Genomic DNA, 17,739 nt, shown 5'->3' on the forward strand with positions numbered 1-17,739 from the left:
TTATATTATATTAGACTATATTATATTATAAAAAGAGTAATATGAAGTATTATGTTATTATAGTGCACACTTTCATAGTATTATTCATAATTTAGTCATTTTATTCGTTTTTTCTAAATGTCTATATTTTCTTTTGTTTAAACTGATTTTTGTACTTCAACTTAGGCTCATTTTATTTCAGTTTGCTGTCAAGTCAACATTTCTATTTAATATTTTTTCCATTTAATGTTTATTTTAGGAATTTATGAATACACAGCAGCAACATCATACTTAAGTTTCTCTAGGTGTTTTAATGTTTAGCATATATAAAGAATAATATGAAGTGTTATTACTTATATGCTACTACACTGTTTATTAATAATTAAATTTTTGTTTCAAATTTCATGTAATATTTATATTTTATTACAGCTTTTTTCAATTAATAAAAGTAGTTTTTAATAATTTTAGTTAACAATAACAACACAATTTCTTAGTTTGTAATGGTGCATAGTCTTTTTTCCATGCGCATATGCACACACTTGGCATTTTTCGTATATTTCTGGGTTTAAATCTTCAATCTTAAATCTTTCTTATATTTCAGGGTTTAAATCTTCCTGGCAGTCGCATTTCAACAGCTGGAAACGTCTCCGGTACTCCACAAAGCTCCAGCACGCGGCCCACGAACAGAAAGGTTGACTTGCCTCTTCATTACCTAAGATGTCTGTCATTTCAGCAGAGGTTGTGTTTCTTAAAAAGCAAATCCATCTGTCTTTGTAGCTGTTCCACGAGGAGCTGGCTCTTCAGATGGTGGTCAGCACCGGAGTCTGCAGAGAGAACGTCTACAAATACGCCTGGTTCTTCTTTGAACTTCTTGTAAGATGGTTGCTGAGGAAAACAACTTGAAATTTCACATATTAGATGTTCTGTAGATGTGGTTTTTATCTAATTCTCATTGTCCATATGTTCACCCTCCAGGTGAAGAGCATGAGCCAGCATGTGTCTCAGCTGGATAAGAAGGCCGTCCCTCGACGGAATCGATTTTCGGATCGTTTCAAAGATGACATCACCACTATTGTGAACGTGGTGACAGCTGAGATTGGAAGCATCTTAGTAAAACAACAAAAGGTGATTGAATCCATCTGAACAAATCGCAGTCTGATCCAAGAACTGTTTAGCAACTCGGTAAACATGGAGAACATGAGACAAACAAGCGGTTAGATCTTCTGGAGGAATGTTATTTGTCAGTGCTAATGAGGAGAGATGTGTGTTTATTTGTCTTCAGGAGCTGGAGCAGGCAGAGAAGGTTAACATCAGCCTGGCTTTCTTCCTGTATGACCTGATGTCTCTAATGGACCGAGGCTTCGTGTTTCAGCTGGTGAAGAATTACTGCAACCAGGTACTGCAGCTCGTCTCATTCACTAATGATTATCGCAAAAGAAAGAAATCATTCGAACTAATCGGTTCAGTGAACATCGAGTGAACCTTTCAGGCAGGGCTTTTGAAGTGTGAGTACAGAAAATCATTTAGAGAAAATAAATAGATGAATCAATAAAAAAAATATTTTATTAACCAAACATTTAGAAAATTTGATGGGTGTTTATGCAAACAAAATGGCCTAATATTTGTGTTATGGAATATACCGGTGCCAAGATATGACTGGGGTCCCCAGGGGCCTCCAGAGCCACACACAGAGTCAAAAAATCCAACAATAATGTCATCAGTAATTAAGTTATTTGACATTATTAAAGTGTTCAAAATGTATATAATAGGCAAGTACATTATGAATCCATTTTCCAAACCGTGTTTTTGGCTTATCCTGAATCACTACAGTACACCTATTATAAGTTTATATATTCAGAAAATTTCAGACTGGTTCTGGTAGGAAGTGCTGTGGAGTAGCCCAGCACCTGTATGACTTGTGATAGACATAAACTGAGAGAAATAGCTCCGGTGCTGCAATGTTTTTCCACAGGATGCATGCAGTTCTGTTTATTGAGTGCTAGAGCGACAAAAGTTACAGACTGCAGCTTTTAGTAACTTATTTTATATCTTTTTTTTTTTTTAATGTACAATGTAAAGATATTTTGTTGCTGTGCTAGACAAATATTAGGAGAAAGGTGATATGATCACATTGCTGGACTTGATCATGCAACGCTAATTAATATTGTTGTTATTATTAATAAAATTAATATTTAACTAATTGACTAGTATGTTCAATTAAAAAAATCTTTGATTTGATTTTTTAAATTTTATTTCATTTATTTTATACTTTTTGTTTTTATTTCATTTTATTTTTTATTTCATTTCATTTTATTACATTTTGTTTCATTTGATTATATTTAATTGTTTATTTTTTTTATTTAATTTAATTTAAATTAAATTAAATTTAATTTCTTTTTATATTTAATTTTAATTTTATTTTATTATTTTATTTTATTTTATTATTCATTTTTAATTTTATTTTATTCCATTTTTAATTGTATTTAAAATTTTATTTAATTTTATTTCTTTTTATATTTAATTTAATTTAATTTTAATTTGATTTTATTATTGTATTTTATTTCATTTTTCTATTTAAATTAATTTTATTTTATTTTATTATTAATTTTTAATTTTATTTTATTCCATTTTTAATTTACTTTTATTCCATTTTTGTTATTTCATTTCATTTTTAATTGTATTACTTTATTACATTTTTTAATTTAATTGTTTTATTTTATTTTTATTTTATTTTTAATTAAATCAAATTAAATTAAATTTTGTTTTATTTTATTTTATTTCATTTAATTTTATTTAGTTTTAGTTTACTTCATTTTATGTAATTATTTTATTTAATTTAATTTCATTATTTTATTTAATTATTTTATTTTATTTATTTTTTTGATTCATTTATTTTCATTTAATTTAATTGTATTTTAGACAAAAAAATAGTGACCAGGAAATTGAGAGAGAAGGAATGGGATCAACATATATTGCACATATATAATATAACATAATATAACATTATTTAAAATATAATATAATATAATATAATATAATTTAAATATTTAGTGTCTATTTAGTTTGCATTAATGACATTAATTATTAACATTATTACCACCAGATTTTAAACCTGCACCACCTTGCTTGAGCACCACTAATTAATATTTTTACCATTAATATTTATTTATTTATTTATTTATTTTATGTAGATATATAGTGAATAGAATAAGACTGAAATCTGCACCACCTGCATGAGCACCATACTGACAGCATGTGCATAAACTGTTGCACCCTGACTCAGATAGAAGTAAGAATATTAAATCCTCTCTCTCTCTTTCTTTCTCTCTCTCTGTCTGTCTCTCTCTCAGATGGCAGCGAAGAGTGTGAACATGGCGACTTTGATCAGTATGCGGCTGGAGTTTTTGAGGGTCCTGTGCAGTCATGAGCACTACCTCAACCTCAGCCTCTTCTTCAGCAGCCCTGCTTCTGCCCCCGCCTCCCCGTCACCCTCCACCTCCTCACAGGTCAGTAAAGAAACATCATTCTGCTCTGCTGCGCCTGTTATGCCTCATCTAATACTCCAGATGAAATCTTTGTCTCTGTCACCAGACCTCCAGCTCGTGCAGTTTTCAGGACCACAAGATCGCAGCCATGTTTGATCTGTCGCAAGACTTTAAGCAGCGGCATTACTTGACCGGGCTGCTGCTGACTGAACTCAGCACTGCGCTGGACATGGAGTCAGAGGGGTCGGTCACATTTAATGCGTAGCATTGAATTTTTCAAGAGTGCATTTATTAATTAATGTGTGTATACACAGGGGGAGAGTACAACAGAAGGCCATCAATGCCACGTACAGCTTATTGTGCGCTCACGATCTGGACCAACGCTGCTCGAGGCCAGAGGTCAAGGCTAAGATTGCTGCTCTCTACCTCCCTCTAGTGGGCATCATTATTGACTCCATCAATTACCTTGACTTCACAGGTACTGCTGCATACAAGTGGTGTTATTAATCTCAGTTAGACTTAATAGCTGCTTTAGCCAGTGGGCCAGAGTGCGGGATTATTGCTCTCTGGTGGTGCATGATGGTAGTTTGAAATGGATCAGGGTTTTCAGTTCTGTGGTTTATATGTGTGAGTGAGTATATGATGTCTTCACAGTATCTGACTCGCGTGGCAGTAAAGGAAAGTCCGGTGGGCCTGATGAAGATCCTGACAGCATCACACCTATCAATCAGTCTGTTGCAATGGCAATCGCTGGAAATCCTTTCAACACTTTAGCGAGAAATGCACTGGTCTCTATGGCGTCAGTGGTATGGAAAAGTTTTTAAATAACATGAAGATTTTTTTTAATATAATATTGTTATATTATATTACATTATATCGAAAAAATATAATATAAAATGTTAAATAATATGATTTAAAGATTTTAAATAATGTGAATTATTTTAATATTATATTTTATTATATTATATTATTGAAAAAAGTTTTTAAATAACATGATTTAAAGGTTTTAATGATGTGAATTATTTTTTCTATAATATTATTACATTGTATTATTATATTATACTTTTTTAAAGTTTGTAAATAATATGAATTAATTTTATATAATATTATTATGTTGAAAAAAGTTTTTAAATAACATTATTTAAAGATTTTAAATATGATTTTTTCAAAATATAATATAATATAATATATAATTATATTATATTGAAAAGTATTTAAGTAATATGAATATTTTTATATTATATAATACAATATTATATTATATTATATTATATTGAGAAAAAAATTAAATAACATAATTTAAAGTTTTTTAAGTAATATGAATTATTTTTCTATAATATTATTGCATTGTATTATTATATTATACTTTTTTAAAGTTTGTAAATAATATGAATTAATTTTATATAATATTATTATATTATATTGAAAAAAGTTTTTAAATAACATGATTTAAAGATTATAATAATAATATGATTTTTTAAAATATTATATTATATTGAAAAGTATTTAAATAACATGATTTTAAATAACATGATTTAAAGCTTTTTAAAAATATGAATTTTATTTACATAATTATATTATATTATATTATATTATATTATATTATATTATATTATTAACAAATAAAATAAATGAAATGCAAACTACATGAACAAATTAAATCTTCAAATAATTTTACTAAGTCTGTGGAGTGATCAGTGCTATTTTAGTATTATTTATATACTATTATAATATTTATTATTTTAAAAATAGTTTTTATTTTGATATAATCAGTTTTCATTTTAATTTTAGTTAATTTTTTTTGCTTTTGTCATTTTCATTATTTTTTTACATTCCTATTTAGCTTAAATTTATTTAGATTTTAGTTATAGTTTTTGCAGATTTAGTACTTCAGCTGAAACAAATAAACAAAGAAATGTTGCCTTGGCTACTGAATGAAAAAATAATTTTGAGTTTTTTAGGTTAATCTCCACTTAGATTAAATAAAGGAAAATCATTTCATTTAATATTTTAATAGTTTCAGTTTTATTTTTAGTTAACAACAACAACAACAACACTGATATGATATGTGATATGAGAGTATTAAGTTTAGCATGAAAAATATTTGACCACAATTGATCATAATGGGGTATTCCAGAGAGCTTTATAATATCCGTGGATACTTGTCAGTTTATCTGACATATTCCAAAGAAACAGTAAATCTCATTTGAATATTCTTTGACAATCTCTCTTTGTCCAGACGGGGAAAACTAGCAACATGTTGACAGCAGAGACCAGTCGCAATCTGCTCATGTGTTTCCTGTGGATTATCAAGAACGCAGACCAGAATCTGATCCAGCGCTGGACTGTGGACATGCCTTCATCTCAGCTGAGCCGTCTGCTGGAGCTCCTCGCCATCTGCGTCTCCTGCTTTGAGTACAGGGTAAAAACACATCAGTCACTGCAGCATCATTCACTGACCTTCAAGAACTGCTTACTCACACTGATAGGATGTACTTTGATTTGGACAGGAAGACGTCTCCTTGATGGCCTTTCTCATGTCATTAAAACATTTTCACGTGGTGTATTATTTGTGTGTGTGTAGGGGAAGCAGAGTTCTGATAAGGTGAGCACACAGGCACTGCAGAAGTCTCAGCAGGCTAAGGCGCGTCTGGAGGAGGCTCTGCTGGGAGGAATCGGAGCCAGAGGAGAAATGATGAAAAGGGTGGGAGGTGAGCTGCATCTCATGTTTTACTTTCTGTCTTAGCCTTTAAAGGAATAGCTCACCCGAAAATGGAAATTCTGTCATCATTTACTTATGCTGTCATGTCACCTCAAACTGTCTGACTTTCTTTTTTTCCATGGAGTACAATCGGTAGATTATAAAAAAAAATTTTCTCATGGGTCTGAAAAAAATCACATTAAAAAGTTGATTTATTCTAATATATTAGTTTAAGAAAAATATATTCTATGCTATTCTATTCTATTCTATTATATTCTATTCTATTCTATTATTGAAAATGTGTTTAAATAATATGATTTAAAGATTTTAAATTGTCGGCGCCAATGGGCAGCGCACCGCCATGTAGCGTCATTGCGCTCCGGGTGTCCCGAGTTTGAGTTCCGGCTTGCGGACCTTTCCCGATCCCACCCCCCTCTCTAGTATAGTGTCAGGACAGTTTGTCCTATCAAAAATAAATGCGAAAATGGCAAAAATAATCGTAAAAAAAAAAAAAAAGATTTTAAATAATTTGAATTATTTTTAAGTTATATAATATTATTATATGATATTATTTTGGAAAAAAGGTTTTATAATTTAAAAAAAATTATAATGTGAATTATTTTTTATACAATTATTATATTATATTATATTATATTATATTGAAAAATATTGAAAAAATTTAAATAACATGATTTAAATGTTTAAATAATATGAATATTTTTACAGTTTTATATTATATTTTATTATATCATATCATATTATGTTATATAGTTTATTATATTATATTGTATTATGGAAGAAAGTTTTTAAATAACATGCATTTCAAATAGTAGGATTTAAAGGTCATATTTATGTAAAAATATGATTATATTTACATAATTTATATTATATTATATTATATTATATTATATTGTATTAATTAAGAAAGATTTTAAATAACACGATTTTAAAATGTAAAAAAAAATTGTGGCCTGAAACAGAAAATTCTGGATGCACTTGGCCAAAACTGAAAATGATTTATTAATTATTATATTAAGTAATATAAAATAATTTTGTATGATTTTTTTTAACTCAATAATTTTAATGATGCTGAATTTAAAAAAATACTTGTAAGCCAATAAAATAACCACAATTTTATTGAAAGTAAAGCAAAAAATGTAGACAGAAAATATATTAATATTAAAGTGACAAGATGTGTGTGTGTATGTATGATATATTGTATGTATTAAGTAGTATTTGTTCTGTAGATGAAAATGAGCCATTAGCTATTTATTTATTTATTTATTTATATATAAATAATAAAAAAAATAAAAACAAACAAACAAACTATATATATATATACACACACATATATATGTGTGTGTGTAGTACTTCATATGACTTTACATGCATTATTTAATTGTTGTTGTTTTTTTACAGCAAATCTGGTCTGGATTATGGTGTCATTTTAGCATTTCCATTATGTTACAGAATATTTAAAACAAGTTAAATTGTTTTCGCTCCAGAATATGGTTTTTTCTAACCACATGGGGATGAATAAATAATAACATGACATAGCTACTCCTTTAACTGCAGAGGGGACAGTTACTGTTGGCGCAATGAATAATATATTATTTGTTTTCCACAAAGCACTAAAATTATTTTTAATTTCTCGTAAAATGCTGTCTAATTTTACATGTTTACGGTCCGCAGACTTCCTTTGTTTAGATATTTTCTAAATATGTCCCGTCTTGGTGTGTTGGCTGTGTGTTGTGCAAGGTAACGACCGGACGCTGGGTCAGAGAGAGAACCTACGCTGGAGGAAAGACCTTACACAGTGGCGCCAGACAAACGACAGGCAGGACAAGTGAGCGTAAAATAGTACCATCATTTCACGGTTCACATCCGTTTAACCTGTGGCACTTCTCATTTATAGTTGGTTCTAATTCTCCACGGCCCTAATCTACAGCTAAAATTGAGCTGCTTTTTTGTTTTTCTGCTTAATGTCTTGTTATTGTTGTTTCCTCAGATCTAAAGCAGAGCTGGATCAGGAGGCCATAATCAGTGGTAACCTGGCAACTGAGACCAACCTCATAGTCCTTGACCTGCTGGAGATGATCGTACAGGTAACAGAGAACTCTTACTGTGCACTCAATAAATATTTAGACATTTTGGCATTAAATAATGATTCTGATTTGTGTTCTTCTTCCAGGCGGTTCCTCTGGCAGACTGTAAGGATAATGTGGTCGGTGGAGTGTTGAAAGTTCTGCTGCACTCTCTCACATGTAATCAGAGCACGACTTTCCTGTCGCACTGTTTCAGCACCCTACGGGCTCTCATAGTTAAGGTACTGACCGCATGTGCGCCGTGTACATTCGTTTCAGCTGATGATGCACAAAAATGTTCTGAAATTGAATATGAATACGAGCTTTTCCTTCTGGATTATTTTAGTGTAACTCATTCTAAATCCAAGGCTGGATCAACTATATGATATCTGGTTCATAATTGGCTTTTTGTCAAAAAAAAAGCATCTGAATGTCGAGGTGAAAAAATTAACCTTCCAGCGCATATGGCTGATAAATTATGCCACCTGGCTAACATCATGGACTGTAATATAAGAATAATTAATAGTAAATAATTAACAATAACAGTACATAATTAATAATGCATGTTTAATATATACTTCTAAATATGGAGACATGCATTTTATTATACAACAAGTATAATAAAAGGCAATAACCACTATAGATGTTGATTATATTATATTATATACAGTATATATCAATATTCAGATTAGCGGCCAACCAATCCGAACCAATTTGGGCCCAATTCAGTATATATATAATTGAAAAACAATGATTATAGAGCTATTTATTAAATAAAAAGACAAAACAATATTAAACAAAAAAAAATCTGTGATTTAAACTGCTAAAAAAGTAGTAAAATGTACTACATTATTTATACACGGAAGTTCAAAAGTTTGGGGTCAGTAAGATTTTTTTTTTTATAAAGAAGGTAATATTTTTATTCAGCAAGGGCGTATTATACTGATTAAAAGTGACAGTAAAGACATTTACAATTTTGCAAACGATTTATATTTCAAATAAATGCTATTTTTCCACCTTTTTATTCATCAGAGATTCCTGAAAAATTCCAATTCCACAACTATATTACACTTTTTTTAAATTCTGTTTTTTAAATTAAATTATATTCTTTTTTTTAAACATTTTTATTAAGAAGAAATGTTTCTTGAGCAGCAAAAAAATCTGCATATTATAATTATTTTCTAAAGATCATGTGACACTGAAAACTGGAGTAATGATGCTGAAAATTCACAGAATATTCTCAGTTTTACTCTTTCACAATATTATTGTTTTACTGCATTTTTTCTCAAATACATGCAGCTTTGCTGAGCATAAGACACTTCTTTCAAAAACATTAAAAAATCTTACCAACTCCAAACTTTTCAACATTAGTGGATACAGTATCAGCATCAAATTAGTTAAATAATTATATGAAAAATTAGTAGCAAATTAGTAAAAAATAATTATATGAGACAAATGTCTCCTTTTCTCTTTGTTAATTCCCTTCTGTATTGGAGTTGCTTAGCACACACAACTGCATAAATTTAGTCATGAATTAAAGGAGAAGTTCACTTCCAGAACAACAATTTACAAATAATTTACTCACCCCCTTGTCATCCGAAATGTTCATGTCTTCTTTTTCAGTCATAAAGAAATTATGTTTTTTAAGGAAAGCATTTCAGGATTTTTCTCCATATAGTGGACTTCGATGGTGCCCACGAGTTTGAACTTCCAAAATGCAGTTTAAAAGCAGCTTCAAAGGACTTTACACGATCCCAGCCGAGGAAGAAGGGTCTTGTCTAGCGAAATGATTGGTTAATTTCAAAAAACAATATACAATTTACACACTTTTTAACCACAAGTGCTCGTCTTGCCTAGCTCTGTGATGCACATGCGTACTCTGTGCACTCCAGTTTAAGACAATTAGGGTATGTCGAAAAACTCCCATCTAATTTTCACCTCCAACTTCAAAATCGCCCTACGTCACTGTTTTAGCTTTTTTTGTAAAGGCCGTTTGACCGTCTTTACACGTTCACTTTGTAAACACTGGGTTGGTACTTCTGCAGCGATGTAGGATGATTTTGAAGTTGGAGGAGAAAATGAGATGGGAGTTTTTCGACATACCTAAATGTATTCAGTGTTTCCCCTGGATTCACAGCTTTAGTGGGGAATGCCGGTACTTTTTTCGGTACTTTACTCTCTGTGTAATAACAAGAACATTTATTTCAGTGAAAAAAAAGGCCAAAACTCTCAATTTCAACATTTTAAACAATATGGCCCTACAAACTTTTTCTTTCTCTTTTTTTTTTCAGAAATGTTTGTTTTAATTTTTCTGTTAATCAAATGAAGGCATTAAACATTTATTTATTTTTAATCAAATGAAAATGAAACTCTTTTATTTTTTGGCCAAAAAACTGAGGTTTACTATTAAAATTTGTGTGAATATTCTATTAAAAAAGTTTTAATAATAATTGTAGAATTTTTTTTACAATTAAGTGGTTAATCTGGTTGTAATATTTATTTTTATAATTTAATTGTTTTATTTAAATTGGCCAGAAATAGAAATATATAAAGACGTACATTATACTGTGCAAATGTAATACAAGAGTAATATATTTCTGTTACACGTTAAACCGTTCTTTTATTTTGACAGGTTGCCGTTAAGTTTCTGTGTGAATACAGTATGATACGATGCTAGTTTTCTCAAATGAAACAGTAAAATTCACATGAAATGACTCTCACAGCAGCTCTGGAGATGAAGTTCATGTGTTTATGTCATCATATAATGAGACGCAGAGGCCGAAAATCACCGCGTGCCTCATGTGTGCGTCAGTGTTGTAAACAAAACAGCGTTTTCCATTCATTCATACAGAGCCAAGTGGAACATGCAGGACTCATCTAAACTGTCTTTTTGCGTTTTAATATTCACAGACATTAGCCCATATCACTGTTCGAATGAAGTGACAGACCCAACGTAGATTTATTCATCCCAAAATTGACGAATTCCATGGCATTCCGCGCTATAGAGTAAATTTTGTTTTTATGAATGTACGCGATCCCGTCCACAAGGAGAGATTGTAGACGCGTGTCCATGTAGAGACAAAAATTACATGCCGTTGTGTAAATAAGATAAATAACATAAGACTATTTAGTTTGTTTAATAAAAGAACAAGGTACAGGGATCATTTAGAGCCCTTTGAAGCTGCATTTAAACTACATTTTGGAAGTTCAAACTCACGGGCACCATAGCAGTCCACTATATGGAGAACATTCCTGAAATGTTTTCCTCAAAAAACATTTTTTTTTTACGACTGAAGAAAGAAAGACATGAACATCTTGGATGGCAAGTGGGTGAGTACATTATCTGTAAATATTTGCTCTGGAAGTAAACTAATCCTTTAACAAAATTAGCACCCGAGAGACTAAGCTTTCATGGAGATATTTACCAAAGAATGAAAATTGAATATTTGACTGATACGATCATATTTTTCAGTTTGGCGACCTGTTGTTTGAGGAGGAGGCCGAGCAGTGTGCAGACCTGTGTCAGAAGGTTCTTCATTACTGCAGCAGCAGTGTGGACGGCAACAGGAGTCAAGCTTGTGCTACACTGTACCTGATCATGAGATACAGCTACAGCTCCGCTAGCGTAAGATGCCAAATAACTGATCAATCAACACCTCTATTGTTAAACGAATGAAAACACTTCCGCCCGAATGTCTTTTCTGCGATAACGTGATGCAGACGTAACATTGACAATGCCCTCTATAATGTCATTCTTCTCTTTGTCTGTTTGTCGCCTGATAACATGAGCTTGTTGCTGTTCGCCGACCGTCCCTCTGTGTGCACCAGCCTGATGGCTGGAGTATTTCCTCTGTTTACTCAATTTCTCACCCCCCCCCCCCCCAGCCCTCCCCTACCAGATGGCCGTGTTGTTTGCCATCTCATTCATCTTTAATGGGCAAAGGATGGATTTCTCTCCCTGTCTGTCTGTTTGTTTGCTTGTTTGGTTTGTAAAAGGCTCCAGCAGTCGGTCCTGTCATTAGTGTAACCTTGAATAAGTCATGTTGATTTCTTTTAGCGACAGGCCGTCTTTTACTGTGTTTTTATGTTTCCTCAGGCTGTTTCTCACCTTAGATTAAACGGTGAAAACAGTGAAGTCAGGTTTAGGCACAAATTCAGAATTAATCTTCTCAGCGGTGCTGATGCCGAGCCGTTCTTCACGGCAAAACTGACCTAGATGCGAGATTGGCGACGTCCAGAGATGCTTCGCACATACGCTCAATTTAACATAATGGTGCCATTGAAATGATCCATTGGCAATTATACAGGGGTTAATGGGGGATCATTTTGCAGTTTCCTGATGCTAAGCAAGATGGATGGAGCATTTTCAGCCTCTGGCTCAAGCCTCCCTTGGAATCAATGATCTGAGACTATGACAGCAATGGCCGACCGCGCCTGGCAGCGTGGCGTTTCCTTTCACGGCCTAACACCTGTATCTGACAATGTAACCTTCAATAACCTCAGCAGGGCCAAAACAGATAAATGACATGGCTCTGGTTGAAAGAAACCGCTGGGGGAAGGGCTGTTTTCTAAATGAGAAACCTCAGGCAGTAATCAGACCTCTGTTGTCATTAAGCTTTGAACATTCATACATTTTGAACAATACTTGAAATTAAAGGGACAGTTCACCCCAAAATGCTCACCTTCATGTCTTTTTAAAGCTGTGTGACTTACTTTCTTCTGAGGAACACAGTGCAATCTGAGAGCTTTCTGACTCTGAATAGACAGCAATGCAACTACCATGTTCAAGGGACTGAAAGATAGTAAGGACGTCATTAAAATAGTCCGTATGACATCAGTGGTTCAACCGTAATGTTATTAAGCTTGTTTCTGAGCCTTGAACGTGTTAGTTGCATATGCAGGGTCATGAAAGCTCTTGGATTTCATCAAAAATATCTTAATTTGTGTTTCAAAGATGAATAAAGGTCCTGCGGGTTTGGAATAACATAAAGGTGAGTAATTAATGACAAAATTTTCATTTTTGGGTGAACTATTCCTTTAAAGGAGAAGTCCACTTCCAGAACAAAAATTTACTCACCCCCTTGTCATCCAAAATGTTCATGTCTTTCTTTCTTCAGTCGTAAAGAAATTATGTTTTCTGAGGAAAACATTTCATCATTTTTTTCCATATAATGGACTGATATGGTGCCCTGAGTTTGAACTTCCAAAATGCAGTTTAAATGCGGTTTCAAACGATCTCAAATGTGGTTGTAAACGATCCCAGCTGAGGAAGAAATGATCAGTTATCTTCATTAAAAAAAATACCCTTATACTTTTTAATCCCAAACGCTCATCTTGTCTTCCTCTCCCTGAACTCTGTGTATTCTGGTTCAAGACAGTTAGGGTATGTCGACAAACTTTAATCGTATTTTCTCCCTCAACTTTAAAAATCAATTCAAAATCATCCTACATCACTGCAGAAGTATTGACCCAGTCTTTACAAAGTGAACATGCAAAGATCAAACATCCATAACAAAAAAAGAAAAACAGTGACATAGGATGATTTTGAAGTTGAGGGAGAACATGAGATGGGAGTTTTTCGACATACCCTAACTGTCATGAACTGGAAAAAGTTCAGGCAGAGTAAGACAAGACGAGCGTTTGACATTAAAAAGTATACACATTTTATTATTTTAATGAAAAGAACCGATTGTTTCGCTAGATAAGACCCTTCTTCCTCGGCTGGGATCATTTACAACTACATTTGTGATCGTTTGAAGCCACATTTAAGCTGCATTTCGGAAGTTCAAACTCGGGACACCATATCAGTCCATTATATGAAGAAAAATGCTCAAAAAACATACTTTCTTTACGACTGAAGAAAGAAAGACATGAACATCTTGGATGACAAGGGGGTGAGTACATTATCTGTAAATTTTTGTCAGATGACTAGAGAAGAATACTTCTAGAACCAAGACTACAAAAAAGTGGGCCAGCCTTGTTTGTTACATTTTAAATGGTCCTCAATGAAGAAATATGTGACCCTGGACCACAAAACCAGTCATAAGGGTCGATTTTACAGCTGAATAAATAAAATTTCCATTGATGAATGGTTTGTTAGGATAGGACAATATTTGGCTGAGATACAACTATTTGAAAATCTAGAATCTGAGGTTGCAAAAAATCTAAATATTGAGAAAAACACCTTTAAAATTGTCCAAATTAAGTTTGTAGCAATGCATATTACTAATCAAAAATTACGTTTTGATATATTTATGGTAGGAAATTTACAAAGTATCTTCATGGAACATGATCTTTACTTAATATCCTAATGGTTTTTGGCATAAAAGAAAAATGGATAATTTTGACCCCTACAATGTATTGTTGGTAGTGCTACAAATATACCTGTGCTACTTATGACTGGTTTGGTGGTCCAGGGGCACAAATGGTTTTATCTAGTTTACAGCATCTACCAGGAGGAGCTAACCAGCCGAACCTTGAACCTTGAACCTTGTTTTTTGTCCTTTCTTCAGAATTTCTCCAGAGTCAAGATGCAGGTGACAATGTCTTTGGCCTCACTGGTCGGCAAGTCTTCAGACATCCATGAGGAGTACCTACGCCGCTCTTTTAGAACTATCCTAGCATATGCAGAAGAAGACACAGAAATGCAGTCTACACAGCTGCCCTCACAGGTAACACTTTGGCCTAAAGTTGAGACCTTTAGACATCCAGTCCAATCAATACACATACTAAACTTTACTGACTCCACAGGTGGATGAACTCTTGAGGAATCTAAACAGTATCCTCTCAGATACAGTCAAGATGAAGGAGTTCCAAAAAGATCCTGAGATGCTCATGGACCTCATGTATAGGTACACACATATTCCCCTGCAGCTAAAACAGAGTCTGCATCTGCATGTTGGATCCCAGGCCTGTGGTTTTCTTCTCTGTTTCCCATTTTCGCTGTGGTTTCTACTGTTTGTCTACTGTTTTTGGACTTACCATGGTAACCATGTGGCACATCTGAGCCCTGCAGCGTGCCTCACATGTGTAATAACTCGAGCAAACGTGCCAGTCCACATATGCTTTGATATTAGAAACATAATTTTATTTATTTCCTCAGAGCATTAACCTACGGTTTGCTTTGGCTCCAGGATCGCAAAGGGTTACCAGACATCACCAGACCTGCGTCTAACCTGGCTCCAAAACATGGCAGAGAAGCACAACAGCAGGAAGTGCTTTACAGAGTCAGCCATGTGTCTGGTCCACTCCGCTGCTCTGGTGGCTGAATACCTCAGCATGCTTGAGGATCACAAATACTTGCCTGTGGGCAGCGTCACCTTTCAAGTGAGTTATTATCATGAGTAGGAAACGCTTGATTTGTCTCCCTTTCCGAAAAACAACAGTAGGCGTGAATTATGTCTCGGCTGCTCTTCGAACCCTCACACGTGGTTCGGTGTAAATGAGATCCTTGTCCGACTGTGGTAAATAATTGTCTCTCCCCACCAGAACATCTCTCCTAACGTGCTGGAGGAGTCTGCAGTCTCAGACGACATATTGTCTCCAGACGAAGATGGGGTGTGCTCGGGACGCTACTTCACGGAAAATGGCCTCGTTGGGCTTCTGGAACAGGCTGCTGAGCTATTCAGCAATGTGAGTTATCTGTGGAGCAATGCGCCAGTGACATCCAAATTAGCAGGCTATCTTTTTTTAATGCTACTCCATATTTTTCTGTAGTATGATACTGCTAATTCTTCTGTGTATTTTAATTAAAACATTAAAATGAATGTAGCTATATACAGTTGAAGTCAAAAGTTTACATGCACCTTGCAGAATCTGCAAAATGTTAATTAATTTACCAAAATAAGAGGAATCATACAAAATGCATGTTATTGTTTATTTAGTACTGACATGAATAAGATATTTCATATAAAAGATGTTTACATATAGTCCACAAGAGAAAATAATAGTTGAATTGATAAAAATGACCCTGTTCAAAAGTTTACATGCACTTGATTCTTAATACTGTGTTGTTACACATCTTCATTCTGTTCAAAAGTTTTCACCCCTGGCACTTAATGCATCGTGTTTCCTTCTGAGGCTTCAGTGAGCGTTTGAACCTTCTGTAATAGTTTCATATGAGTCCCTCAGTGTGAAAAGATGGATCTCAAAATCATACAGTCATTGTTGGAAAATGTTCAAATACACAAAAATGCTGAAAAACCAAAGAATTTGTGGGACCTGAAAGATTTAACTTTTCAGGACAAACAAGGGACTCATGAACTATCACTAAACAAAACAACAGCTGTGGATCATTCAGGTGACAACACAGTATTAAGAATCAAGTGTATGTAAACTTTTGAACGGGCTCATTTTTTATAAATTCAACTATTATTTTCTCTTGTGGACTATATGTAAACATCTTCTGTGTGAAGTATCTTATTCAGGTCAGTACTAAATAAAAAATAACATTTTGTATGATTCCTCTTATTTTGCTGAAATAATTAACATTTTGCAGATTCTGCAAGGTGCGTGTAAACTTTTGACTTCCACTGTATATATAAAATATATTAATGTTCATTACCTCTTACCATTGTTCGCTTACAGGGCGGGTTGTACGAGGCAGTAAATGAGGTGTACAAGGTAATCGTGCCTATACTGGAGGCCCACAGAGATTTCCGGAAGCTCGCTTCCACACATGACAAGCTCCAAAGGGCTTTTGAGAACATCATTCAAAAGGTAAAGCATACAAATGACATGTCCTCCTACGTGACTCTGCCAGGCAGGAAGAAGCTGTCTAATGCGTTCATGATCTATATGTATGTGGGCAGCTGGACAGAAATAGGGAAGTTAATGTGCTGTGACATGCTATACCTTATGTAAAACCATTTTAAAAGCATTTTTAAAAATAGCTATTACACATTGTTTCATGAACACGTAGTAATTGAGTAAACTGTAATAAATCATTTATTACACCACAGGATTATTTAAAATAAGGTAGTGTATTGAAAAAAACAATTGGAGTTGGAAACAGATAATACATTTCACAAATAACTGCACAGAATTAGCAAGCAATGCATTTAATTAAACATTTTTATTTATTTAATTAACTTTGAAAAACATTTTTTACAGTATGAAGTCATTAAAACAATAAAAATGTCATTAAAAATAGTGGGAAACATATTTATTATGTTATTAACTGCTCTCTTTTAACTAGATGTTTATTTTTACGTTTTCAGGGTCACAAGAGGATGTTTGGAACCTACTTCCGTGTGGGATTTTATGGCTCTAAATTTGGAGACCTGGATGAGCAAGAATTTATCTACAAAGAGCCAGGAATTACCCATTTACCAGAGATATCCCACCGGCTCGAGGTGAAATTTCTCTGGAACCCTGTGAAGTTTTGAACTGCATTTGTGATGAAGATGAATTTGAAGTTTAAAGGTTTTTCTTAAGGTTTCAGTTAGAGGTTTTGATCATTTTAGGCAGCGCTACAATGGTCTGAAATTTG

At 33.3% G+C, this 17,739-nt stretch overlaps 1 protein-coding gene across 5 annotated transcripts in view; it reads left to right on the plus strand.

Moving 5' to 3' along the window:
* dock8 (dedicator of cytokinesis 8) overlaps positions 1–17,739 on the plus strand; it is a 69,535-nt gene that overhangs the window by 44,248 nt on the left and 7,548 nt on the right. For all 5 annotated transcript variants that reach the window (XM_051116598.1, XM_051116599.1, XM_051116601.1 and 2 more), the window contains 20 exons: positions 581–670; positions 757–852; positions 955–1,104; positions 1,262–1,375; positions 3,330–3,485; positions 3,571–3,707; positions 3,779–3,942; positions 4,119–4,270; positions 5,704–5,886; positions 6,049–6,175; positions 7,924–8,011; positions 8,174–8,270; positions 8,357–8,491; positions 11,722–11,874; positions 14,762–14,920; positions 15,000–15,100; positions 15,383–15,575; positions 15,738–15,881; positions 16,836–16,967; positions 17,468–17,602. In XM_051116598.1, the coding sequence (XP_050972555.1) occupies positions 581–670; positions 757–852; positions 955–1,104; positions 1,262–1,375; positions 3,330–3,485; positions 3,571–3,707; positions 3,779–3,942; positions 4,119–4,270; positions 5,704–5,886; positions 6,049–6,175; positions 7,924–8,011; positions 8,174–8,270; positions 8,357–8,491; positions 11,722–11,874; positions 14,762–14,920; positions 15,000–15,100; positions 15,383–15,575; positions 15,738–15,881; positions 16,836–16,967; positions 17,468–17,602 (2,706 nt within the window). The remainder of the gene's footprint in view (positions 1–580; positions 671–756; positions 853–954; positions 1,105–1,261; positions 1,376–3,329; positions 3,486–3,570; positions 3,708–3,778; positions 3,943–4,118; positions 4,271–5,703; positions 5,887–6,048; positions 6,176–7,923; positions 8,012–8,173; positions 8,271–8,356; positions 8,492–11,721; positions 11,875–14,761; positions 14,921–14,999; positions 15,101–15,382; positions 15,576–15,737; positions 15,882–16,835; positions 16,968–17,467; positions 17,603–17,739) is intronic.

Source organism: Labeo rohita, chromosome 8 (assembly GCF_022985175.1).
Source record: "Labeo rohita strain BAU-BD-2019 chromosome 8, IGBB_LRoh.1.0, whole genome shotgun sequence".
NCBI classification, from domain to species: Eukaryota; Metazoa; Chordata; class Actinopteri; order Cypriniformes; family Cyprinidae; genus Labeo; species Labeo rohita.